General features: G+C 41.2%; 1 protein-coding gene across 1 annotated transcript; it reads left to right on the top strand.

Annotated features, from left to right (window-relative positions):
• Nucleotides 1-20,616: 20,616 nt before the first annotated feature.
• LOC148809352 (uncharacterized) lies at nt 20,617-24,979 on the top strand. The gene is made up of 2 exons (XM_088909278.1): nt 20,617-21,239; nt 22,822-24,979. The coding sequence occupies exons 1-2, from the start codon at nt 20,870-20,872 to the stop codon at nt 24,120-24,122; spliced, it is 1,671 nt and encodes a 556-aa protein (XP_088765404.1). The 5' UTR covers nt 20,617-20,869; the 3' UTR covers nt 24,123-24,979.
• The last annotated feature ends 1,252 nt before the right edge of the window (nt 24,980-26,231 follow it).

Genomic DNA, 26,231 nt, shown 5'->3' on the forward strand with positions numbered 1-26,231 from the left:
TATAACACAAGCACACTCACAGGACACAATCACACAATCTCTCACCCAGAGTACTGTAGTGTGCTCTCACGAGGCACCAGTTCTGTAGGGTTTGGGCATTTACTGGGACAATTAATAATTGTAGCAGTAAATCACATAATTGATTCTTTTAATGGCCTTAGAATCCAACCATGCGATATAACTCAAACAACGCACACACACAGGTACTAATACACGAGGATACATTTATTAATACATAGAATATGCATGTAAAACTAACAGATCTTATCGAGAGGGTTATCAGAATACAAAAGATATATATTCAGTCAGTTACGAAGAGTTACATATATCAAGAGGACATACGTTCAGTATATCATTCATTTAGACCATTTCGTAAATGCACTTGGTTATAACTTCTACATTGGATGCTCAAAACAAGTACATAACTCTTAGGAATTAAAGTGATATCAACTGGTTGGGATAACAATTGAATTCTCTAGCTGTAATGCATTGAAGTTGAATACTCATCCAATCTCTGGGGATTCAGATCTCCTGCGGACTCAAAGAAACAGTTGCAGGCTTGTTGCTGTCCAATCCACGCTGTCTGGCTAGGTGCCAGGCTGTGCTGTGCGGCTTGCGACGGTGCGCTGCTGATGCTCTCTGAAGACCGGCTAGTTAGTGTTGGCTTTAACTAGCAAAGTTGTGCTCAGGAGAAAAGATGACTGTGGGTCCCAGCAGGTCAGGAAGAGGACCGGTTCGTTCCTGATGAAGCGCTAGTTCTGAATAGTGATTCAGCTGTCCACAGTTCCGACCTGCTCATGAGGCTTGCTGCTGATGCTAACCTCGGGTGGATCCTCTGGTTACTCTCTGGCAACCTCCGCTCTAGACTCTTAGAACAGTTGAAAGTTCTGGCACTCAGACACACTGGCCGTTCCGTGGTGGTCCGGGCTGAGTCTCAGGATGGTCAGGAGGCGCACTACGAGAATGTCCTGCCCTTGGGAGCCTTCTGCTTCTGGGCCGTCCTGCCCTGGAATTGTCTCACACCCCTGGAATTCTCCTTAGAATAGTCCTACGAATAGTTCTCCTGTGTTGCCTGTTTTTACCTGGAGGAACTTCAGCTCGTTCATTGGCTGAAAGTTTCCTGGGCATCAGAGTCCCACCTGGGTTACTCAGCCCTACCAGTCCCTGATTGGTTGATCAAGGTGAGATATGGGTCACTTACTCCTGACACCTAGGAATGCAGTCCAGATGTCCATCTGGCACTCCCTAGACAGATAGGCGCCAATGGATGACCATTGATCATGATAGCCAGGCTTAGCTAAGTGCATCCCCCTTTGGGAGCTGTCCCTTATCAAAAGAAAACATCTTTAAATCAGCCTGCATGAATAGCTTCTCTGTGGCTGCACCACAGAGATAAAGAGAGAGATGGAGCCTTATTTGGGAAAGCACAGCAACACTTAATTTTGTCTTATTAACAACCATTGCAGCTACACCATGTAGCCATTACGGTGATTTGCTGAAGGAACTGGCTCTTTAGCAGTTGTATTGCCTGGAGGTAGAAGCTGTGAAATAAATAGGTACAGTATGTGATCTGGTGCTTCCTATAATCCACTATCATCTCCTTAGTCTTACTAATGTTCAGAGATAGTTTGTTCTCCTGGCACCATGCTGCCAGGGTTTCAACCTCCTCCCTGTACGCAGACTCTTCACCATCTGTGATCAGGCCGATGACTGTTGTATCATCCGCAAACTTGATGATGGAGTTTGAGTTATGCCTAGCGACATAATCATGGGTAAATAAGGAGTAGAGGAGAGGGCTAAGCACATAGCCTTGAGGGGCTCCATTGTTTAGAGACAGGGTATAGGATATGTTGGTGCCCACCCTCACCACATTTGGACATTCCATCAAGAAGTCCAGGATCCAATTACAGAGGGAGATGTTCAGTCCCAGGTCCTGGACCTGGATGAAAAGCTTTGAGTGCACTATGGTATTGAATGCTGAGCTGTAATCAGCAAACAGCATTCTCACATATGTTCCTTTCTTATCCAGTTGTGAGAGGGCAGTATGGAGGGCAGTGGCAATAGCATCTTCTGTTGACCTGCTCTGGCGATACGCAAATTGCAGTGGGTCTAGGGTGTCAGGCAGTGATGAGGTGAAATATGCTTTGACCAACCGCTCGAAGCACTTCATGATAACTGATGTGACTGCAATGGGGCAATAGTCATTCAGGCTACTGACTCTTGGTTTTTTAGGGACAATGGTGGTTTTCTTAAAGCAGGAAAGAACTATAGACTGAGCTAGAGAGAGACTGAATATGTCCAAGAAGACACCTGCCAGCTGTCTGCACATGCCTTCAGAACACGGCCAGGGATAGCATCAGGAGCCTTGAGTGGATTGGTCTTTTTAAAAACTTTACACACATCCGCTCTAGGTATGATCAGTGGGTGTTCGCCCTGGATTTCTGGAATCCTCCTGGCTGGATCTGCATTACTGACCTCAAACTGAGCATAGAATGAATTTAGCTCATCAGGAAGAGAGGCAGACTATTGTTTGATATAGCTGGGTTGCGCTTTGTAGTCTGTAATTGTGCATATACCACTACACATGTTCCGTGTGTTGGAGCTGTGATAATATGACTAATAATGTAAGTCAGCATATGTAAGTGCCAGCATATTGCAGTTCTTGATGTCCCATTGGAAAGCAAGCCTTGCTCTCAGTTCATCCATCTTATTGTCCAGTAGCAAGAATTATACTTGGGAGCAAGCCACGATTGCTGTGCTGTCTCAATCTAGCCAGAACGCCTGCCTGTTTACCCCTCTTCCTACAACGTCGTCTTCTTCCAAGTAGAGGTACAGGTGAGACACCACAATTATTGCTGACTATTAATTCCAATCTGATCTTTTTGTCTAATCTGGACAAGGAGCTCTCGCCTTCCCTCTTCACCTGTTTTTTTTTACTCCTTCTTCAGTCTATACCCCCATCTTCTTCTGTAATTGTTTTAAGCTTTGTTCCTGGACTGTTGACAATTAATCATTTACCACAAATTTTATTTAATAAGGTAAACCAAGGTAAACTTTATGATTGTTTTGGTCACTGAATTTGGACTCTAGCTACTATACTAGATACTACTACTACACTGCTGCTATTACTACTACTACTGAAGTGACTGCAATGGGTAGTAGTACTACTACTTCTAATTATAGTTTAGGAGGTCTTAATTATTAAAAAGAATTACATTCTGTTCTGCTCGCCAGACCCCCAGCAACAACACAGCTCCCCGCCCCGCCAATCACACACAGCTCCGCCTTTTCAGACTGACAGCAGGAACCTCTCACACAGGCATGACGGCCAATCAGACAGAGCCCTTTCAGTCTTCTCCATATATATCAGAGCCACATCACTGTTTCCTCTCCCTGAAGACACTCCCAGAGACAGGAACAGCTCTGTGTCTCACTGGAGGAAACACACAAATACAGACAGCAGGGCTGCAGGTGCAACAGAGCTGTTACAGAGCTGTTTGTGTTACAGAAGTCAGTATTTTCATAGACTAAACTAACATCATTAATATGAAACCGTGCATTTCTAAAGAATGTGTGAAATTGTACACAAATGTAAATTCTGATTTTTAAGAGTGCCACTGTATTCCAAATGTACCTTTGTACCTTATCATAAAATTGCAAAGGGATGATGTTATTACTAGTTTCAATTAGAATGTAAATTTCTAAAGAAGTAGGCATTTCTTATTCCATTCCAAATTCAGATTCTTTTTTTCCCATGAAAGACAATTTTATACTTTTAAACAAAATATACCATTAAAACGATACACCATCGAAATAAGAAGTGCAACTTTGACAAAGTGAGAATATAAATGCCTCCAGGTTTGGTGTTAATAGTCACACTGTACATAATTCAGACCAGTCCCTTAAATTCTATACCTCAAATTGACTTTAAGACTCCAAAACTAGCATAGTACATGTATATAATCAATCAGAATTGTGTGGACTGTATTTGGATTACAGGTTGCAGCACTGGTACATGTTCTTAATGTAATTGGATGATTTTATGGAGGAAACTGGAACAGCCACAGAAACAAAAAAACAGTAAGACATGTGAAGAACATGCAAACTCCACACAGAAAGTGCATAAGTCAAGAACACCCAGTCTGATACAAGAACATCTGAAACCCACATACAATGCCTAAAGAAAGTCTACATCCACCTTGGACTTTTTCACATTTTATTGTGTAACAGCATGGAACCATGATGTATTTAACTGAGAATGTTTGCCCCTCATTAACACAAAGTACTCTATAATGTAAAAGAAAAAGAAATATCCAGACATTTTACTAAATTAATTTAAAATAAAAAACAGAAAATATTTTCTGACTCCACAAAGAATGGGACGCAGTTTGGAATCAAACACATAGCCTTCAGAATATAGAGGCAGCAGTGCTAACCACAAGGCAAAACCAAGTCTTTTAAATAAATAACAGCAGAGGTATATGTGCAAAGAGTGCAAGAATTCTGTTTGCCTACAAGGCAACAAACACCAGCTAAGCAGTAACCTGTAGCCTTAAATTAAACCAGACAGATGCACACAGTTACATGCTACTGTGCAAAGAAAACATGTTGTGTTTTCACAAATATAACAGTATCATAAATATAATGCACACCAGTCATATTTGAAAAATGTTTTGAGAATAAAACCTAAAAGTGTTTTAGGAAAAGAAAAGCTGTCACAACTTAAACCAAAAAATTATTAAATGTTTCCTTACATTTCTCTAGGCTACAACGAACACCATTAATAGTAGTATGTGAGGCACTACAGAAATGAATTTGAAGACATTTTAGGTCTTAATTGTTAACAGCAAAGTAGATATCTAAATAAACTATTTTATATGAAATAAAACAAATAATGAAAACTCATATAAGATAATCAGTCATAAATAGTTAACCCATCTTCTAGAACAGGGGTGGGGAACATCCGGCCTGCGGGCCGTATAAGGCCCACTAAATCATTTGGTCTGGTCAGGCTGGGAGTGTACACGTTGCGAAAGTGTTAACACACTGGCGAAACTACGGCGATCCGGTGATGATGAGACGAGATGCGATGAGATGATTCCTCGCGACCTTGATGACCTTGCCTCTGATGATTGACAACGATGTTGTCGACTTCTTTGTCGACACAGACGATTACTCCAATCCAACCTTTACCCACACGTCTATGATCAACAATCCTCGCAAAAACTGAATCTCAGATGAAGATTAAGGAAATTACAGTACACAGAAAAGACCTCAAGAGTCGATGATACGAATGTTGGATATGTTCCAAATCCAAGATGGAGGATTAGAACAGCGATCAAAGCAAAATAATTGCGTCGCTGGCGACACACACGCTGGATAGTTATTAAAACTTACAGTAAGTGGTGTGACATCCTACAAATGGCGACTACAAAGAAAAGAAAAGTTTATGCAGATTGTCGTTCTTTCCAAGAGAAATGGACAAATTATTATTTTTTGTTGAAGTCAAAGGCAAACCTGTGTGCCTAGTTTGTGGCGATGCGTTAGCAGTAATGAAAAAGCCGAAAAAAAACTGTGGAAAGTGCAACTCGAAAGGAATAACACGGTGCATTTCCCCACTCTGGAAGGACAAAAGCCTTCTACTTCACTTGAATATGCTGGTGAATGTGCAAAACTAATTGAGGCATTTAATGAAAGATTCAAGGACGTGAAAAGTAAACAAATGGAATTGAACATCTTTGCTACATCTCTCAATGTGGAACCAGCTGATGTGCCTGATAACCAACAACACAAAATCATTCAGCTGCAAAGCGATGATGAGCTGAAGGCTAGGTGCATTGAAATATGCATCTGTGTTCGGAACAACTTACTTCTGCGAGCAGTTTTTTTCAAAACTTACCATCACAAAGAGTCGACTGCACTCCAGACTGACCGACCCAAACCTGGAAAAGCAGTTGCGAGTAGCAACATCATCAATACCAGCTAACATCACACGCCTCACCAAAGAGAAGCAGTTCCAGCCATCACATTAGGGGTGAGTTAATTAAATGTTTGACCAAATATAGCAGGCTAATTTTTAAATTGATAATTTTGTATGGCCCGCGAATGATGTTATAAATATCCAAATGGCCCTTGGCAGAAAAAGGTTCCCCACCCCTGTTCTAGAACATCGGAGATGACCTTTAAAAATTCCCAGCGTCATTATTTTAATCATTTTTATTACTTGCTGTTCAATGTTTTTAATCCTGGCTATGGGTCAGGTATTGTAAAAGAAAACGATTTTGAAATGTTCTGCTCATGTACAGCAAAGCAGTGCCCGATTCAGTAAGAAATACACTGAACGCTCTCTGCCTAATTCCTCGGTCCAGATGCCAGGAGTTCAGGAGGGACCTGAGGTCCTCAGTCTTAGCCCTTTCTCTACTTCTCTCTCCTACTGAACCCTCAGAACTCAAGACTGAGAGAACAGCTGGAGCATCTGTCTGTCAACTGACATCTGCTGCTCTGCTGTGTCACCCAGAAACACACAGACATACAGTAACAAAAATCACAATCCTACACTATCAATCCACTCTGTAAGAAACTTTAAACACCCCTGATTCTGTTTCCAATTCACTAAAAAAATCAGGGCCTTATCTGAAGAGCTGGACAGGAGAAGAGTGAACACTTACTGGCTGAGCTCTGCAGCACCAGGACAGCAAGAGAGAAGATGGACAGGCAGCTCTCCATTGTCATCAGGACAGAGCGCAGCTGAGACCCCTGTCTTCACCCCTGAACCCACAGGGCAACTGAGCTGCTGCTCCGCAACCCGGACCCCCAGTAACAACTGACAGCAGGAACCTCTCAAACAGGCGGGACAGCCAATCAGACAGGGCCCTTTCAGTCTTCTCCAAATATATCAGAGCCACATCACTGTTTCCTCTCCTGAAGACATTCCCAGCAGTGCGGACGGGAGGAGAGACAGGAGCAGCTCTGTGTCTCACTGGAGGAAACACAGATACAGATACAGACAGCAGGGCTGCAGGTGCTGCAGGGTCAGGAAGAGATCAGATATTGAACTAAAAAAAATTGTAGATAAGTATTATATTTTTAAATCAGTATCAAGATAATCAATTATCTATATATGGTCCTGTGATTCTTGCTGTCTGTTTCAGGAAGTGTCCAGTGACTGGTGTCCTGAATATGGTCCTGTGTGCCTTGCTGTCTGTGTCAGGCAGTGTCCAGTGACTGGTGTCCTGCAGTGAGTCACAGAGTTGTTGTGTCTCCAGACAGTTATGTCTTCTGGTTCTGGTCAAGGACAGTGTGAGAAAAGCCTGTCCTCAAGGTGGCAGTGAGGTCACTCAGGTCAGCACAGGAATACAGAGACAAGGTGGACTGAATAAGAACTGGCTGTGTGACTGTGATCAATAATTTAAATGAAAAAGAAAGAAAAGCTCAGCAGTGATTGTCCCGTCTGTACTGAGCCTGTTGGACAGCAGCTCTCCCAGTTGACTCCCTCAGACCCTGAGTCTGTCTCTGTGCAGCTACAATCCAAACAGATGTTCCAACCCCTCCAGCTGTGACCCCAGTGTCACTCTGTGTGGAGTTGACTGCATTACTGAGACTCTCTAACAGCACAGTGCAGCTCACATCCCCTTCCTTATTATTATAGGTAATAGTAGCAGTAGGAGCAGCAGTAAAATATTAGTAGCAGCAGTAGTAGCAGTAGGTGTGTATTAGCAGTTATGCTGTATTTAAACTCTCCTGTTCAATATAGCAAAGTTCTTGTGTTAAAGCTTCACAATAATAGCTGCAGCAGCAGGAGCCGCAGAGCAGGAGTCAGTTTCAAATTTGAAAAAGCAACAGAATTATGAAAAAAAAAGTTCATAATTTGAACTGATTTAAGGCAGAGCTTTACTGGAGCCTCAGGTCAGACTCTGCAGTGAGTCTGTGGTTTGTGCTCTTCTGAGCTCTTCCAGCACAGGAAGCCAGGCTGTACTGTGAGGCTGTAGTTGTCAGTGTGATGAGGCAGCTGAGAGCTGAGCTGTATAGGGAGACACACAGGAGAGCCCAGTGTTCAGAGCTCCAGTGCTGTACAGGGACACACAGGGAGCCCAATGTTCAGAGCTCCAGTGCTATACAGTGTGACACGTCCTCTCCCCACACAACTCTCTTGGTGTGTCTCTCAGGGTTGAACAGGAGGGGCTGTTCCTGTCAGAATGGAGGCTGACTCTCAGAGGCAGCTGAGAGCTGAGCAGGGAGACACACAGTGCAGCTCCTTATTAGTAGTAGTGGTAGTAGCAGTAGTGTCAGTGGCAGCAGTATTAGTAGCAGTAACAGTACTACTAGTAGCTTTAGAAACATTAGTAGTAGCTGTAAAATGTTATTAGTTGCAGTTGTATCAGTGGCAGCAGTACTAGTAGCTGTAGTAGCAGTAGTAGCACTAGAACCATGAGCAATAGTAACAGTAGTAGTAGTTATGCTGTATTTAAAATCTTTTGTTCAACAATATACTAGAGCTTTGTTGCAGCTTCACTATAATAATTGCAGCAGCAGGAGCAGAAGAGCAGGAGTTAGTTTCAAAATCGGAAAAACAAAAAGAAAACATCAGTACTTGTTAATAGACCGAGGCTGAACAGTGAGAACACAGCTCACATCCTTCTTATTAATAGTAGTAGAAGTAGTAGCAGTGGCAGCAGTAGTAACAGTAGTACTAGTACCTTTAGTAGCATTAGTAGTGGCAGTAAAATATTACTAGTTGCCATTGTATCTGTAGCAGCAATAGTAGTACTGTAGCTGTTATAGTTGTAGTAGCAGTAGTAAGTGTAGTAATAGTAGCAGTATTTGCAGTAGTAGTAATAGCAGCAGTAGTATTTGTTGCAGCTTCACCATAATAACTTCAGGAGCAGGAGTCTGTTTCAAAGTATTAAAAAACAACAAAATGATTAACTAGAAACAATCAGTCCTAGTTAATACAACCAAACAGCTGTGATTTAAGGCCACAATTCCTGCTGGGCTAGCATGAAAAATGTTCATATCATGATATGACAGCATATTTTTACAGAGGGACATATTATCTTCAGTAAAACTGCTCTATCTCTTCACTCCCCTGTCTTTAGAAAATGGGCCTGTTTCGTCAGAGCTTTACTGGAACTGCAGGTCAGCAATGAGTCTATGGTTTGTGCTGTGATGTGCAGTGCACTGTGATGAGGCGGCTGAGAGCTGAGCTGTACAGGAAGACACACGGGGGAGACCAGTGTTCAGATCTTTAGTGCTGTACAGAGACACACAGGTAGCCCAGTGTTCAGAGCTCTATTGCTGTACAGTGAGGCACACAGGAGAGCCCAGTGCATAGAGCTCTACAGGGTGACAGGTCCTCTCCCCACACAGCTCTCTCAGTGTGTCTCTCAGGGCTGAACAGGAGGGGCTGTTCCTGTCAGAATGGAGGCTGACTCTCAGAGCTCCACTGTCAGTATGAGGAGTAGCTCTCAGACCTGACTGCTGCCAGAGCCTCTGAGCCTGAGTGGCCATGAGCACTGAGCTCCTCAGGAGTTGAGAAAAGCCTCCTGTCTCCTGTGGTCACAGTGTGGTTGAACACCTGCACTGTCTTCTTGCTCCTTCTCCTCTCTCTCCCCCTTCCTGTCTCTCTTGCTGTGTGTGCACTTATCTGTCCATCTCTCTCTCCTCTTCTCTCACTCTGACAATCTGTGCAGAGTATCTGAAGGGGATGTAACATTACTTGGCAAAGGAAAAAAAATTCTCAGAAGCAGAATAAAAAAAACTCTTCTCAGTCAACTTCACAGCTCAGACTCACACACAGAGGTCTGGGTCCCTCAGCAGTTTACTCAGACTCCTACCTCCTGAAGCTCATCTCCATCCTGACAATCCAGAACCAGAGGATATTCAGACAATCGGAGCTGCTACACGAATAATATCAGACAGAACAGCCTGGACTCAGGTCACATCTCCCCCTTTTCACCTTCCTCACAGCCGTCTTAGAGACAGAGAAGAGCTCCTGGATCTGGGCTCAGGGGGTCACTGATCTGGCAGCTGTGGGCTCTATTCCAGGTCAGAAGCAAGAAGCTTCTATTAACCTTTCCAGGACTTCCAGCCCTTCAGTATTACTGTCCTGATTCATTGTCTGTACTGTACGTCAGCTTACAAACCTCTGACAGAAGTGTTTGACTGACAATTGAACAATATGTGATTATCTCTTATTATTATTTTTACTTATTTAATGAACATCAGTGTTGTCGCTCTTACCAGTGTATTATGATTATCAGCAGCAGCAGACCGATGGTCGTGTCTACAATAGTGACCAGTTGACCAGTCTGTAGCTCTGAGCAGTGGGACTCAGATCACACAGAAGACCTGTCTGTGTGTGATTTCACGCTCTGGGACTGAGCGTCTCCCACACGTCTCTCATGGAGAGTCTTATAAATATACAGTTAAACAGTGTCTGATAACAATTATACAGATAATTAAATAATCACACCAGCTGAGGAACTGAGAGCTCGAGTGGAAATAAAACCAGGATATCACTTTAAGCCTCCAGGATCAGGAGTCTGATCCTCCTGGCTTCTGTTCCGTGGAGATTCGTGTAAAACGCTTAAAAGTGCTCATTACAGTACACAGACTTGTGCTCTTTCTCTTCTGCTCTACGGGAGTACGCTATACAACAAATTAGTCTGTGAAGCAAGCTTTTTTTCTGTTTAATTAATTTCATTCCTCGCTTCGTCGCTCTACTTCTCCAGTTGTTATGATTCGCCTCTCTTCACAGGCGGTGTGTTTTTTTTTTTTTGGATTTGTTGTATCTGTAAGAAAAGCCCCCCGAGCTCCGGACAGCAGTCTCCCCCAGCGGAGACGCGCTCTGCACTGTCAGAAAGACGGCTGTGACGTCACAGACACGAGCCAGAGCGCCGGTTATCAGAGGGCGAGACCGCGGGAGGCGCGCTGAGTGCATGGAGCCGAGTTATTGATCACTTACTGTATCTATCGTCAACCAATTAATTCAACTGAAGAACCGTAGAATAATCGATTAATTTCACCGATTGGTAAGTACTGATTATTTTCCCGTATTTGACCCTGTTTTAAATATCTAGAAAACAGTCAATACAGCCTGTATCGATCAATAACCATAGTTCGTTAAGTGTTAATAATGTTCAATCCGAAATTAAAGAATGATTATTCAAATTATTATTTAAAAATTTCACCCTAGAGCTAGAAAATTATATTCCAAGTTGATAAATTTGTGTAAGCAACAGTTTAAATGCATTTTCCATTTGTTTACAAATCATAAGTATGGTAACCATGGTGACACGCTTCACGTCACTGTGCTAGGTGTCTCGCCTTCGTCAAAGTGAGCGATGTGACGTCACGGACAGCAACTAATACTGATACTAGTGTCTTCATGTTCATATTAATAAGAGTACAACTGGTAGTTTAATTATTAATGCTATTATTATTGTTAATGTTAGTGATTATTATAGAGTTACTGTTAGAGTATTTACATTAGTAGTCATGTTAGTTTTAGTGATAGGATTACTGTTATTATTAGTATTAGTAGTGTAGTAGTAGTTTGTATCAATGGTAGTGATAATGATAGTGTTAGTCGTAGTGATAGTGTTACTGTTGTAATATCAGTAGTATTGTGTTAGTTATAGTGTAGGTAAGAGTGTGGTGTCTGTGAGTGTGTGGATTTGTGTCTGTGAGTGTTTGGTATTTTTCAGTGTGTGTGATGTGGGTGAGTGTGTGGGTGTGTGTAGTGTCTGTGTGCCTATGTGAGTATTAATGATGATAGCACAACTGATTAATTTCAATACTAGCATTCGTGTTAATATTACTGAGAGTATATCTAGTAGTTTTACTAATAATACTAGTATTCATGTGAGAATTAGAGATGATAGAGCTACTATTAATTTTAGTTTTAATGTTAGTATGAATGTTAATATTAATGATAATCATAACGTTAGTGTCAGAATATTAACACTCTTCGTCATTTTAGTTCTTTTTATAGCATTACTGTTATTATTAGTATTATTAGTGTAGTAGTTAGTTTGTGTTATTGTTAGTAATAATGATAGTGTAATACATAATGGCAGTTAGCAGTATTTGTGTTAGTGTTAGTCATGATTGTGTGTATAAATGTGTGTGGTGTCAGTCAGTATGTGTAGTGTCTGTGCGTGGCTTAATATCACGCACAGACACTACACATGTGTGTGAGTGTGTGGGTGTATATCTGTCAGTGTGTGTGAATGTGTGTGTAGGTGGGCTTGGGCTCCACTGTTGTGTCTGACAGAAGTGACCCATCAACAGGTGTTGAGGTCCAGAGCTGCTTGTGAATGGAATCACTTTCTAGAGTCCAGACCAATGTCTACAGAGATGTGAGTGCTCTGTTTTTATCACTCTTAGTAGTAATGACAGCTGATTAGTAGTAGCGGAGTATTAGTATCAGAATTAGTATTAGAAGTTGTAGCCATGGTTGTAGTAGTAGTAATAGCAGCAATAGCAGCAGTAGCAGCAGTGGTTGTTGGATTATTCAAGCAGTTACTTTAGAAACTACAATACTACACATTTTAATTCTGTTTTTCTAGATATGTTTTGTAAAGTGCCTTGATGCTCTGAAGGCACAATACAAGAAAAAAATACGATTGATTGATTGAGTGTGGGAGTGACGTCAGGTAGAGTTCATTTGTCTAACAGAACCGTCCTGTCCACAGATGTCAACAGAGGTGACCAGAGAAGCTGTCCAGACCCAACAGAAACCGGAGATGTGCTTAAGACTCAGGTCCCAGGCCCAGAGAGCTAAGAGTCCACTGCTGTCCCTGAACTTATTCTGATTTTTCTTCTTTTTTCTACTTTCCCTGAAATTAAAACATATCGCAGTAGCAGGGCCCTGCTGTCCTTTTTATGGGGAAGAGAAGGCTCTACCTGACAGTGTGTGCATCTGCATGTGTGAGTATGTGGGAGTGTGTGTCTTTGGGTGTGTGTGCTTGTGAGTCTTGTTCAGACCGTGTCTATAAAAGAACTGTGTCTGACGTCCCCAGATCAGGAAAGAGGTAACAGGAGACCCATCCGACACAAGTTGTGGAGCCAGACCCAAGACCCCAGGAGCAGTGAGTCTGCATTATTATTATTATTATTATTATTATTATTATTATTAGGAGTGAAAGGGTGTGTGCTTGAGACAGTGAGTGTGAGAGAGGGTGAGTGTGAGAGACAGGGGGTCTCAATCTCCATTCAAAGAGGGTCTGGTGCATCTCCTGGTTTTCTGACCAGAGCTCTTGGTTACAAATATTATCAATTTCTTTAATTAAACAAAAATCATTCTAATACCTTTATCCTGGCCTAAAATATTAAACTGTGCCTTGAATATTTTGAGTCTTCAACAGTAAGAGACATTAAAATTTATTATTAAGCACATTATTTTCATATCTTACTTAGAAAATAATTAGCTTAATTGTTTAATTGGCTAGACCCATTTGGAAAGAAAACCTGAAGATGCACTTGGCCCTCCAGTGACTGGAAAAGGGCTTGAGACTCCTGGTCTAGCAGAACTGGCCCCTCAACAGATCTTGGCAGGGATGTTGGGGATCATGAAGCTGTATAGCCGAGGGCTGGACACTGCTTCAGGATTAAGGATGGGAGGCCACTGTGATGTAGGGTCATCTTGGTCCATGATGATGAAGATGTGTTTCTGTGACTGGCTGGTAACTCCCCAACGCCGCTGGGAGAGACTTGGAATGGCCAAGCAGGGAGAGTGGCGTCACACTGATGCCTGGGGCAGATCCCAGAGGAACATGAATATTGGCTTCAACAACATGGTTGGGTAGTTTGCTCCACTCCCCCCCAACCTTCTATGTACAGTAGTGCCTCCTATCCTGACTGTAGGGTCTCATCCAGCTGTCTTGTGAGATAAGCCAGGCTATCAGCTTCCACAATATGGCTAGACAGCTTGTTCCACACCCCCAAAACCTTCTGTGTAAAGAAGTGCCTACTGCTGTCAGTTTAAATTAATTTGTTCTTCCTGAAGTGTTTAATACTGTTTGAATAAGAAGATACCTGCACTGAGACACATGATCTTGGTTGGCTTGTGCTGGTGAGACTAAAGCAGTCAACTTGCTGACAGGTCTCGACAGAGACAAACGTGACCTTTGTAGGTGTTTTGTGCATTTACTGGGACAATTATTAATGATTAAAATTAAAAAAATATTAAAATGATTCTTTGATGGCTAGAAATCGACCTTCCCAAACAACTCAGCAACGCATACACACGGACATGAGAATACATTTATTAATACATAAAATGTGCTTATAAACATAACAGATCTTATAGTGAGGGTTAGCAGAATACAAAAGGTGTTTTTTAAGGAGCTTTGGTTACAATGTCTGCACTAGATACTCAAAAGCAATAGCAATTAATTTGACATCAACTGGGATTGAGGTAACACTTGAATTCTCAAGCTGCAATGCAGGATGTTGAATACTCATCCAATCTATGTGGATTCAGATCTCCTGTGGACACAAGGAATGTGCATCCAGTCGGCATCCTCTGGCCCGGTGCCAAGCAGTCCTGTTGCGGCTGGAGTTGTAGGAGAAGGATTGAGAGATTCCTGCTGCAGCGCACTGGCAGTGACTCTCTGAAGACCGGCTAGTTAGACCTGGCTGAACTATCAGAGTTTGTGCACGTGAAAAGTGACTGCGAGTCTGAGTAAGTCACACTCTTTAGATGGGAAGAAGACCGGTACTTTCCTGATTTAGCGCTAGTCCTGACTACTGAGAATCAGCTGTTGACATTACCGACCATAGTTCACTCGTTGATCAGGCGAGCATTCACGGTTACCAGTGGTTCGAACTTGCTTAGAACTTGACTCTTAGAACAAAGTAAAGTCCTGGCACTTGGACACACTGGATGTCATGTGATTGTCCAAGCTGAGTCTGAGAATGTCCTGCAGGGGCACCTTCTGGGCCCTGTGCTGCCTCTTTTATCTGGAGGAAGGTCATTCATCGGTTGAAAGCTTCACGGGCATTTGAGACCCACGTGGGGTTATCCTGTCCTACCAGTTCCTGATTGGCTGATCAAGGTGGAGGATGAGTAACAATGCTGTCTGACCTTAGGATTGTAAACCAGACAGTAAGGCGCCAGGGATGACCATTCTTTCGGGTGGCTGGAGAATCTCAGCCTTGGGAGTTGTTCCTTTCAGGGAACTCTATCAGATAGAAAAGCACCTTAAATCTGAACCACATGGAATGGTCTCCGTGTGTCCAGCGCCACTGAGATGAGGGAGAGAGAGACTGGCAAAGGAGCAGCAAACTTAAATCCTGTATTATAATAAGCCTTGCCACTACAGCAAGCTGTATGGATTTCTTGAACATCAAGTTGTTCCAGAAAGGAAATGAACACTTGCATTCAACTCAAACAAGTCATATGTGATTTGCCCAAAAGGATAAATTCTGTATAGTCAGATAGGAAGAAAGGCACTGCTGGGAATCGGATCCAGGATCTCCTGTTCTCTAGGTCTCCTTGACAGGCGCTTTGACCAACTAAGCCACGGCGCCGGCAAAGTGTTGTCCTTTTACAGCCACTTGGACATGTCTCACCTGCTCTGAGACAACTGCGTTCAGTGTGCACTGAGCCTGCTTGCTGTGCAACTTGCTTCCTTTACCTGCGATAGCAGCACCAACACTAAGAGAAAGGATGAGAAATGGCTTTTATCTGGCACTTTTCATGTCCATGGAGCTCAATGTGCTTGTCAACTGGGTGACAGACCTGTGTATTATTTGTGAAAATGCCTTTTTCTTTCTTTGTAAACTCATTGATAAGTAAACAAGAAATCTTGCAAGGTAAACACATGCATTTTATTTCATTGCTGAAAACAGCATGAGCAAGAAGTTAGGAGAAGTGATTTAACATGATATGTGATCTAATTTACCAGAGCAAATGTGTTTTTCTATTGGCATTGTGACCTCTTCTGAATGTGTACGTTGATGCTGTTACTGGTTTATATAGGACTGTAAAATGTCTTCTTTGTATTATTCTGTATTTATTTGTGAAAAGACAATAAAGTTCTTAGATAAAGACCTAGATAATGAAACATGGCAGTGAAAGAAGAAGGCACAGACAGAGTTTAAACCACTGATCTTGAGTATATGAGACCAATGCTTTACCACTTGGCCACCGCACCTTCAAGGATGCATTGACCCCTCGAAATTGTTTTATATGCAGCACGTTTTTTAACAGCAAACTTTGTGTATGTTTTAAAAATAAAGAAGAAAATCTATAAATCTTTGAGTATAAATTACAATGAGAAGGAGAATATAACACACTCAAATGTGACTATTATGTTGTTCAAATTAATTAAACTGGTTTAATTCTCATGCAGACAGCAACAAAAAAAAGTGATTCTTAACAAGGAGATATTTGGCAGCCGTGGGACTCCAACCCACTCCCCCAAAGAGACTACAGCTTTAATCCAGCTCCTGACAGTGGCTCTTATTATCTGAACTTGAAGTATTATAAAGCATGGAAGCGACTGCTCCTTCGTTTTCTGTGATTCTTCCTCTCTCTTGGTGAAATATTTAGTTCTTTGGCACCTCTGGATATAGTTCTCCTGTGGAGCAGGCTTCAGACCTCAATGTACAGCCCCTTTGAAGTAATTTTATTTTTACAGGAAGATGCATTTGCAACGTGTCTCCCGTTTCAGAAATGCTTTAAGCGGCATCTTATATACAACGCACAAACAGTAGACTGCAGAACTGAGCAAAAATTGTACTGGATTTGACTGGGATTCTGAAATATTTATTGCAAAGGAATTCAGGCTTTCATGAACCTATAATAAAGAAACTGACCTTGAAAGTAACCTGAGCTAAAACTACCTTTAGAAACAGAAGAAATCTTAAGAATTTTGCCACGGGAAAAGATAAAAACAACAAAAAAATTCGGATCCTGCCCATAAACAACAACGATGAGAAATAAAATAATGCTCTTCACATTTGCTTGAATCTATAATAAAAAAGTAACCTGAAACTTTCATGCTTCCAATCTATGATGTGGCTGTCACTAGACTTGAACGTGATGTTCCACAGATAAGCAGGGCGCCTTGTAATTAATGTAATTTAACCAGTCACATTCCAGATCATGTACAAAGGTTATTTGCCTCAAAAATCAGATATATGTTCAAACTGCACAGCAGAACATGAAGAAAAATCCGTCTGCTGATTGACACCAAAGAATGTCGCTACAAGCCCAAAACATTGTTTCCTTCTCGTTTCAGTATTGAATAAACCTTCCCTCGTTCCTTTGCAGCCCATGCATGCTGACACAGCTACTTAAATTACCATCAGCTGTGGACCTGCAGCTGAGCTTTACACAGATAGATGAGTTCCCCAGATATGTTTTTAATGTTCTTTTTCTTTTTGTTTTGAATGCTTTTTTATAGTTGTTAGACTACTACACTGATTTACATAGGTTCCTGGAGGACTTCTCGCTTTGTGGTTGTTGTGTTTTCGGGTTACAACTATTTTATTGATAGGACCCCAAGCATTACTGTGGGACTAGTTAACTTTACTTCTTACATTCTACCTGAAATTACCTCAATAACTACTACTCTGTTTTTATTTTTTTAAAAGGCACAGGTGATGTTTGTTTTTTTTCTTGCAGCTGATTGGTATCTACAACGGGTCAGCTGCAACAAACGTGGCCACTGAAATTTGTCAGCAGCTGTGTCCTCAATTGCAACAAACCTAAAATAACAGCTGCTGCCCATTAGATGTTACTGAAGCCTCTTCACAGGGTTTAAGCAACTCAGTAGCGGACTAAGCGGAACAAGCGATCACATTAGAACTGTCGTGAATATAGTAGAAATAATATAGTCACTAAATAACGAGCTTATGCACCACTAGCTTGAAAATAATTGTTATATTTAACTGAAATTGTTTTTCAGACACCACAACTATTCACAATGAATTTTATCAATACATGTCTCAATAAAAGTGTAATTTATTAGTACTTAACTTTAATGTCTATCTTTATTAGTAGTTGTATTACATGTACAGCCTTTAATATGCGATAGTGAATTTTCAGGTACCCCAGGGAGGTAAGAAAACTCAAATAAAGCAAATGCATATTTAAAGGGGGTGTAAGTCTTAAATGTGTTCTGTCATATCTGTTCTTTTAAGTAGATTTGTTGTATAATTTATTGTGATTCAGGAGAAAGTAGTAACATTGGGGATTTGAGGGTACAGAAAATATGTTGTACTGTACGGGCAAATGTAAGGATATGTTAAAAAAACGTATCGTCATCTTTTTGAACGTGATTGTTAGACATTTGTTGAATCTCAACGGGGGTTTCTTGAGAGATCGTTCAGCGAGCGAGACCTCCCTCTGGACTCCGCACTGAGTTGAAAGCTATGCGCGCTCCTCACTGCTTGTCCTGTACTGTTACCTGTGCTCTCGTCTACATTATCTACGTGCAGCACAGCGTCAAGAACACCATAAACTTTGTGATAGAAAGTGCTTATAAGCATGAAAAATATTGAACATTTTAAACATTCATAGAACAGCTTGAAAAACTGAGGGACAAAAGACCATCTATTTTGCAGGTTCACAGCATTTGCAAGAAAATCAGCCACCTGAATAGGGACCCTGAGATGAAAAGTTCAATATTCTACTGACTGGGCTATTCCCGTCTACTCAGTTTCTTTCTGAAACAACATTTTTCAAGAAATTCTTACAATTTGCGAAATTTGAAATACAATACTTGCTTAAAAGTGCAGATTTTTTTTTACCCCAATACTGCAAATGGAGAAAACCAATTTGTTGGAGTCTCTGTGGTACAATTGCTTAGTGTGGTAAGGTTGGGACTAAGATGAAAGTAAGGTGCTGGTTCGAGGGCACCCAGGTATGCCTTTCTCACTGTTCCAATGAGAACAGGGTCAATTTTTGCACACACTGCATGGTCTGTGCATGTGCAGTAGGATTAAGAAGCAGTGTGTATCAGTTGAAAAAAACTAAATTACTGCAGAGAGTTGTAACAGTAAATACTGGGTTGTTTTCCTATTTACACCCTAAATGAGTCTCAAATAAAACGTATTAACCAGTATAAAGGGGTATTTCATAGGATTAAGACAAGCACCGTTTGTTAAGTGCATGTCAATGTAAGAGTATTATACTAATTATTGTTGTAATGTAATGTAGTTCTCAGTGAGGGTGGTGCTGAGAGGTGACCTGTGCAGCCTGTAGGAGGCCTATTTCTGCACGCACTGCATGGTGAGTTATTTAAATTTAAACTGTAATGTAATTTATTTTTGTTCAGTGTGATTTTGTAACGGTTAGATGGAATGTTGAAACCGTCAAACTGAAATGTGTTTTTTTTACCGTTTTCCCTCACGGTAGAAAGAACCACTACCATAGTTTGTGTAGTCAAATATATCATTATATGTCATTTATTTTGCTTTTTATTATGTTCCAAACTAACAAAACAGATTAGACACCATACTAACCTGGAAATAAAGAACCCCAAAAATATATTTGTGTCCTGTGCTGGTTATTCTTTGCCAGGCTACACAATTTTACCTAGGTTAATCCCTGTAGTAGTTTAACAACTAAAACAAAAACAGCCAAACACAACAGCTTCAAAAGAAAAAGAACATTGAAAACAAATCTGGGGAACAACAAAAACACAGAATCTAATGCAAGAGCTTTTTCAAGTCTTCGGTACTCTATCGTACTCCTCTTGTCTCAGTAGACCTCCTCATATATTTGTGTGCAGGTCAGCTGGAGGTCCACAGCCGAAGGTAATTTACGTAGAGGGCTGCATCAGCATGCGTGGGCTGCAAAGGAAAAAGTATAGGTTTATTCCATGCTGAAAAGAGAAGGAAACACAACGTGGACCCTTCTTCGGGTGTGACGTGGAATAAACCTTTAAATGTTCCTTTGATGTTAATTTAGACCAGATCTCCAGCAAACACATAACAGACTACAATCCCCCTAGATAAGGTGTTAAGGTGTAAAGTGAATCCCACAAGAGAAGGAAACACAACATTCCAGCTGTGGAGCCTTCTTATGTGACAGGGAATAAACCTTTACTTGGTTCCTTTGATGTTAATTTAGACCTGATCTCCAGGAAATACCTAAGAGCACCTAAACTCGTCAGTTGCTTTCAGTACCTAAAGACACAGACCACACTATTCTTTGCCAGACTCCATACATAATTAAGGACAATCACATATAGCTTGATTTTGTTAAATGCAAGTATTGATTTCCTTTCTGGAACAACTTGTTTTTCGAAGAATTATTTTTTCCGAAATAAGAAATACAAATCTTGCTTATCGGTGAAGAATAAATACTGTCAGCTGGCAAGAAAATGACAGCATTTTTTTTCTTTTACAAAAAACCTGCATAGGGAGATGTAGAATAAAGATCCACTTGAGACGTTTTCGTTGTGCAAGGGCAAAAAAATAAATTTGTTCCGTTTCACAAAATTCAGGCTTGCGAACGGCGCAAGTCGCAGGTGATTCACTCCTCTTGACTAGGTGGCGCTAGGAGGTGCAGTGAAGTTTATATCCGGCTGCAGAAACTCCTCTTTCTCAGCCCCGCTTCTCGGTTGTTTTGAAGTCGCGGCCGCGCTAGTGGATGATGTCATCATACTGCGCGACACTGCATATCTTTCACCCACGTGTTGGCGATTGAATCATTTTCTTTACATAAATAAGAAAGTTGTTGTTTTTTTTAATAGCTTTAGTTTCTGAATACGTAGCGTCTTGTCGGCTGTGTTCGTGCTTGAACTGATCACAGCCCTGACAACAGGATCTGTGAAGAATAAAAATAAAGAAGAAAGTTATTCTGTTTAAACTTCGCAAGTCTGCCTTTGTTTCTGACCGACTCTGAAGAAGGATGGCGGAGTGCTTGTTAAATCTGCAAACCCAGCTTGACTCGTTCATGCAGGTTTTGCTCAAATCGATCGTGTATGAAGTTTCAGAACTTTTTGGAAACAGGATGTCTGACACCGAGGACGAGTTTCAAGGCAAACTCCGCGGCGTCTCCCAGATTCTGGTGAGACGGGCCGTGATTAAAATCACACAGTGTGTGGAAGACAGTGTCGGGAGTGAAATGGCGCAGCTGAAGAAGGAAAACGAGAGCCTGAAGTGGAGATTGCAGCTGTGGGAGGAGTCGGGAGCAGGAGGAGATCAGGGTACCCAGGCGCTTCCATGTGAAGTCACTGCAGAAATAAAAAAAGAAATGGACACGAAACTGGAGCTGTCAGGTCAGTGTGGTGACTTGTATGAGTGCGTTTAAAACCAGTATTTTTAACTTCCTCGTGAGATTTTAAAAAAACACGCTTCATTTTAAAGAAAACATCTCACAAGAGTAAACATTCTCATTATCAGTACGCGTTCTAACAAACTATCAAACTGTCTTTAAAAAACTTTCCGAAAGATGTGAGAATATAGTGGAGAGATGGAGAGATTGCAGAGTGAAGTGGGAAAGACTTGTGTGATGTAGCAACGCGATTCTTTACTGAAAACTGAACTATTTTGGCCGGTTACGGTGCTGAAAACACCTCATTCAGATTCAGTTGTTTCACTGAATCAGTGTGTAATCCGACGTCATTAGGAAACACGGTTTACACATATTGTATTTAACTTGTTTTGGTTTAGATTTTTATATGTATACTAATTATATCTCAGTTCTCCAGGGATTTTGTCTGTATGAATCCAGTAAGTTTGTCTGTATTCACCCCCCCCCTCACTACACTATTAAAGTACTGTAGTGTCCAGTCAGTCAGTCTGTATTAAACCCTCTATCTTTCACTGCAGTGTTAATGTGCTGTAGTGTCTAGTCAGTGTGTCTGTATTAACCCCTCTCTCTCTCAGTGCAGTGTTAATGTGCTGAAGTGTCTAGTCAGTCTCTGTATTAACCCCTCTTATAAAATTATAAAATATATAAAAACTTGGATGACTCAAAATGTCTTTATCTTAACTGTGACAAGACTGAAGTCATGCTTATTGGCACCACCCATCAACTTTGTAAAACCATTGCTGTAACTCTATCTGTAGATGGTCCTGTAATTGAGCTTCAGTCTAAATTGAAAAACTTTGGGGATGTTTGACTTTCAACCAACATATGTAGTATGTTGTCAAAACATATTTCTTTCACCTCGAAAACCACGACTACGCCCCATGTTATCAGTGGCTGAAAAGTTTTGGCTGCTCCCAAATCGACTATTGTAACGCTCTACTCTCTGGGGTTTCTAAGTCCACATTGAACAAACTCCAGTATATCCAAAATTTGGCAGCCAGAATCCTGACCAAGTCTAGTACAAGTGTTCACGTTACTGCTATACTGGAGTCCTTGCACTGGCTTCCTGTCATGTTTTGTGTCGACTTAAAAATCCTCCTGCTCGCTTTGCACCTCAGTACCTGTCTGAGTTATCATCCTACTCCCCATCTTGCCGTCTTCGTTCTTCTAATTCTGGTCTCCTATCTGTCCCCCAGTCCGTCTACACTCTCTGGGTGACAGGGCGTTCTCCTGTTATGCCCCCAAGCTTTGGAACTCTCTTCCCAAGGATATAATTGAGTCACCTTCTCTAAACTCCTTCAAATCCAGACTCAAAACCTTATTCTTTAGAACAGCCTTTATTTAACTGGTTCTGTTCTTGACCCCTCTGTTCCTACTGTACTCAGTACCACCATCTACTGTCTCCTCAAATTGTGTATTCTCATCGTGCTTATATGATGTATTTTTTGTTATTGGTAAAGCGCTTTAAGAAGCCACCTTTAAAGCTGCTACTAAAATAAAATGTATTATTATTTTGAAGGCCTTGTTTTCTTGTCCTGTGTTTACAGGCTCAGAGACCAGTGCTCTCCCTAATGCTGGGGACAGGGCTCCTCTTGAACAGCAGCACAGTGAGGAGGAGTGGGGCTCCAGTTTGATGCAGGAGACAGAGCTTACTGCTGCAGAAGGGAAAGAGACATTCAGTGAGCAGCACACAGAGAGCAGACAGAGTGTGGAGGATCTGGGCTCTGTGCCCATGATGAAGACTGAGCCTGAGAGTGAGACACCTGGGCTCTTAGTATGTGATGATTTTACAGAGAAGATTAATAATCTGGACACAAAAAATATTACACAAGGTTGTAATGAACTGGGAAGTGTCTCTGTACTAGAGCACAAAGAAGAACTGGGTGAGTTTAATCTTACAGAGCATGACACGGAGCCCCAGTTGATTGACCATGCAGAGCAGCAGACTGATGTATCTGGTGAAGAGAACAGTACTGAGTTACAGCAGCACGATCAGAGGAAAAGGAAGAATCGGTCAAGGCCTTGCTCAGATGGAGTGGACAAACTACCATTATGGCACATGGGGGAGCAGCCTTACTGTCAGTCTAGCATTTCACAGCCCTACCAGCACCTTCACACAGGAGAGAGACCTTTCAGCTGCAGTCAGTGTGGTAAGAATTTTAATAGGTCAGGTGACTTAAAAAGACACCAGCGCATTCACACAGGAGAGAGACCATTCAGCTGCAGTCAGTGTGGGAAGAACTTTAGTCAGATAAGCCACTTACAATCACACCAGCACATTCACACAGGCGAGAGACCGTTCGTCTGCAGTCAGTGTGGGAAGAGTTTTAGTCAGTCACGTAGCTTAATAATCCACCAGCGCATTCACACAGGAGAGAGACCATTCAGCTGCAGTCAGTGTGGGAAGAGTTATAGTCAGATACGCCATTTACAATTACACCAGCACAGACACACAGGAGAGAGACCGTTCATCTGCGGTCAGTGTGGGAAGAGTTTTAGTCGGTCATGTACCTTAATAACCCACCAGCGCATTCACACAGGAGAGAGACCATTCAGCTGCAGTCAGTGTGGGAAGAATTTTAGTCAGATAAGCCACTTACATTCACACCAGCGCATTCACACAGGAGAGAGACCGTTCATCTGCGGTCAGTGTGGGAAGAGTTTTAGTCATTCAAGTACCTTACTAACCCACCAGCGCATACACACAGGAGAGAGACCATTCAGCTGCAGTCAGTGTGAGAAGAGTTTTAGTCATTCAGGTACCTTGAGAGCCCACCAGCATATTCATGCAGGAGATAATTCAGCTGCAGTCAGTGTGGAAAGAGTTTTATCCAGTCAGGTGACTTAAAATGTCTTTTAGTTCAAGTTGGTAGATGCGTCAGCATGTGACATCCAAAGAAGGCTCCACAGCCGAAATGTTTCTTTTCTTCTCTTTTCAGCATGGAATAAACCTTTACTTGTTCCTAAGATGTCTTTTAGTCATAGTCACTTTGTAGTCACCCACTGTTGAGTTTGTCTAGTCAACTAAATTTTGACTGTATTCTTCCTTATGGTTGACTAAAACAGAAATAGTTCTTGTCACACAGTTAAATTTATTTGTATACTAAAATATATAATGCTTTTTACTTTTAGTTTTTTTCAATTTTAAAATGAATTAGGTCTAAATTGAATTAATGTTTTATTCCTTTATAGTCTTGGGATGTTAAGTTTAATTTACAGTTAAGACTGTTCTCATTGAATAGGCTTGTAATTTTGTAACAGCTTTTAACTTACCATGTTAAGCAAGAAATGTGTATAAAACAGATAAGGATTCTTAACTGTCACAGGAAAAATAAAAGTCACACATCTGATTAAATTCTACAAAAAAGCTCAAAGTACTTGCGAAAAGAATACGATATTGTATGAATCTCTTTTAAGTAGAAAATCTATTTTGGCACCATCACTAATAATTCCATATCTTTGTTTTTTTTTTCAATGCAACTATTTTTTTAAACGAGACAGGACAGCAATATATACTGTGCCTTCAGAACGTATTCACACCCCATTGTTTATTTCTCATTCTGCTGTGTTGCAAGGTCAAATTAAATCATATTAAAATGTTTAATTTTTTTTCTCTCCTGTAGAAGCAATTCTCTATAATGTTCAAATGAAATTAAGTATTTAAAATTCTGAAGACATCTATTAAAAATAAAATGGAAAATTACTTAATTGATAAGTATTCACTCCCTTTGTTTTAGCAACCTAATTTGGGTCCGTTATCTTGAGAGATCCCACTAAATGTTAACAAGGTACACCTGTATTCAATTGCTTGACTGCACAATAAATATCACTGACTGTGAGGTCTCACAACTAAAACAGCAGATCAGATCAGTCCTACTGTCATGAAGACCAAGGAGCTGCCTATGGAACTTCGAGATGAAGTTGTTAGGAGGAAAAAAGCTGGAGAAGGTTATAAAAAGATTTACAAAGCTTTGAACCTTCCTAGGAGCACTGTGAAGTCCATTGTAACAAAATGAAAAATAATATTGCACAACAGCAACCACTAGTCTGTGCAGCAAGTGGGGGCTGATTTCCAAAGTAAAATAGGGAAAGGTCCCTTATTTTACACACTTAGCTGATGCAACAGCTCAACTTGTTTACTTCATTATGGTTGGTTAGTAATACAAAGACAGGCGAGGCAGTAATTTTCCAGTACTTATAGGTCTAAGCCTTGAAGGACAGAGAAGACAGCTACATGCAGTTTTGCATCGCCTTTTTGCTGGTGCAGAGATAAACATATTCTTCGAACATCCCGTGCCCTTGACCCGCTGGGTACTATCACACTTTGTTCACAGAATCCAGCTGCTTTAATATTGCCCGTAAACAACATTTTTAGGATTAAACACTTTTCTTTAGTAACTTTCCATTACATTCCCTCCTTTTTATCCTTAAAATGCTTTTTCACTATGGAGTCCTCGTAGGGGTCACCTGGAGGGTCCCAGGGCTCATGGGAGTCTATTCTAATCAGTGCATATTAATGAGTCTTTACCATAGATTGAAGCATAGGGATAATACAAGTTATACAACAACAGAGCAGCAAAAACACTATAATAACAGACATGAATAGTTTCAAGAAAAACATTCCCCATGACCCGAATAACAATTTTAACCATGAAAAGAAGGGGAACTCATTGCCAATGCCCCGCTCTTGATTTACTTTGTCCTTAAGTTCTTTCAGCTGGTGTATTGCGAGGGTGAGGTTACCATGGTCATCAGCATTAGCAGGGATATACTGTAGGTACAGCACAAATCGCCTATCAGAGCACACACTCCTTCAGAGGCTGCATTCTGGAGGCCTAGCATAAACCTATTTTACAATGCCATAAGCCTGACTCCTCTTAATTCTTGTTTAATTGCGTCGAGGCCATCCAGCGTTATATTAATAAAGGTGTACATTTCATAGCGGGTTATTTGCAGC

This window comes from Atractosteus spatula, unplaced genomic scaffold (genome assembly GCF_055471065.1).
Source record: "Atractosteus spatula isolate fAtrSpa1 unplaced genomic scaffold, fAtrSpa1.hap1 Scaffold_145, whole genome shotgun sequence".
Lineage (NCBI taxonomy): Eukaryota > Metazoa > Chordata > Actinopteri > Semionotiformes > Lepisosteidae > Atractosteus > Atractosteus spatula.

Bases quoted from the DNA above. Each gene is read 5' to 3' on its own strand.
- LOC148809352 (XM_088909278.1), top strand. From the start codon at position 20,870: ATGGCGGAGTGCTTGTTAAATCTGCAAACCCAGCTTGACTCGTTCATG. The intron at 21,240-22,821 runs GTCAGTGTGGTG...CTGTGTTTACAG, and splicing joins CACGAAACTGGAGCTGTCAG to GCTCAGAGACCAGTGCTCTC.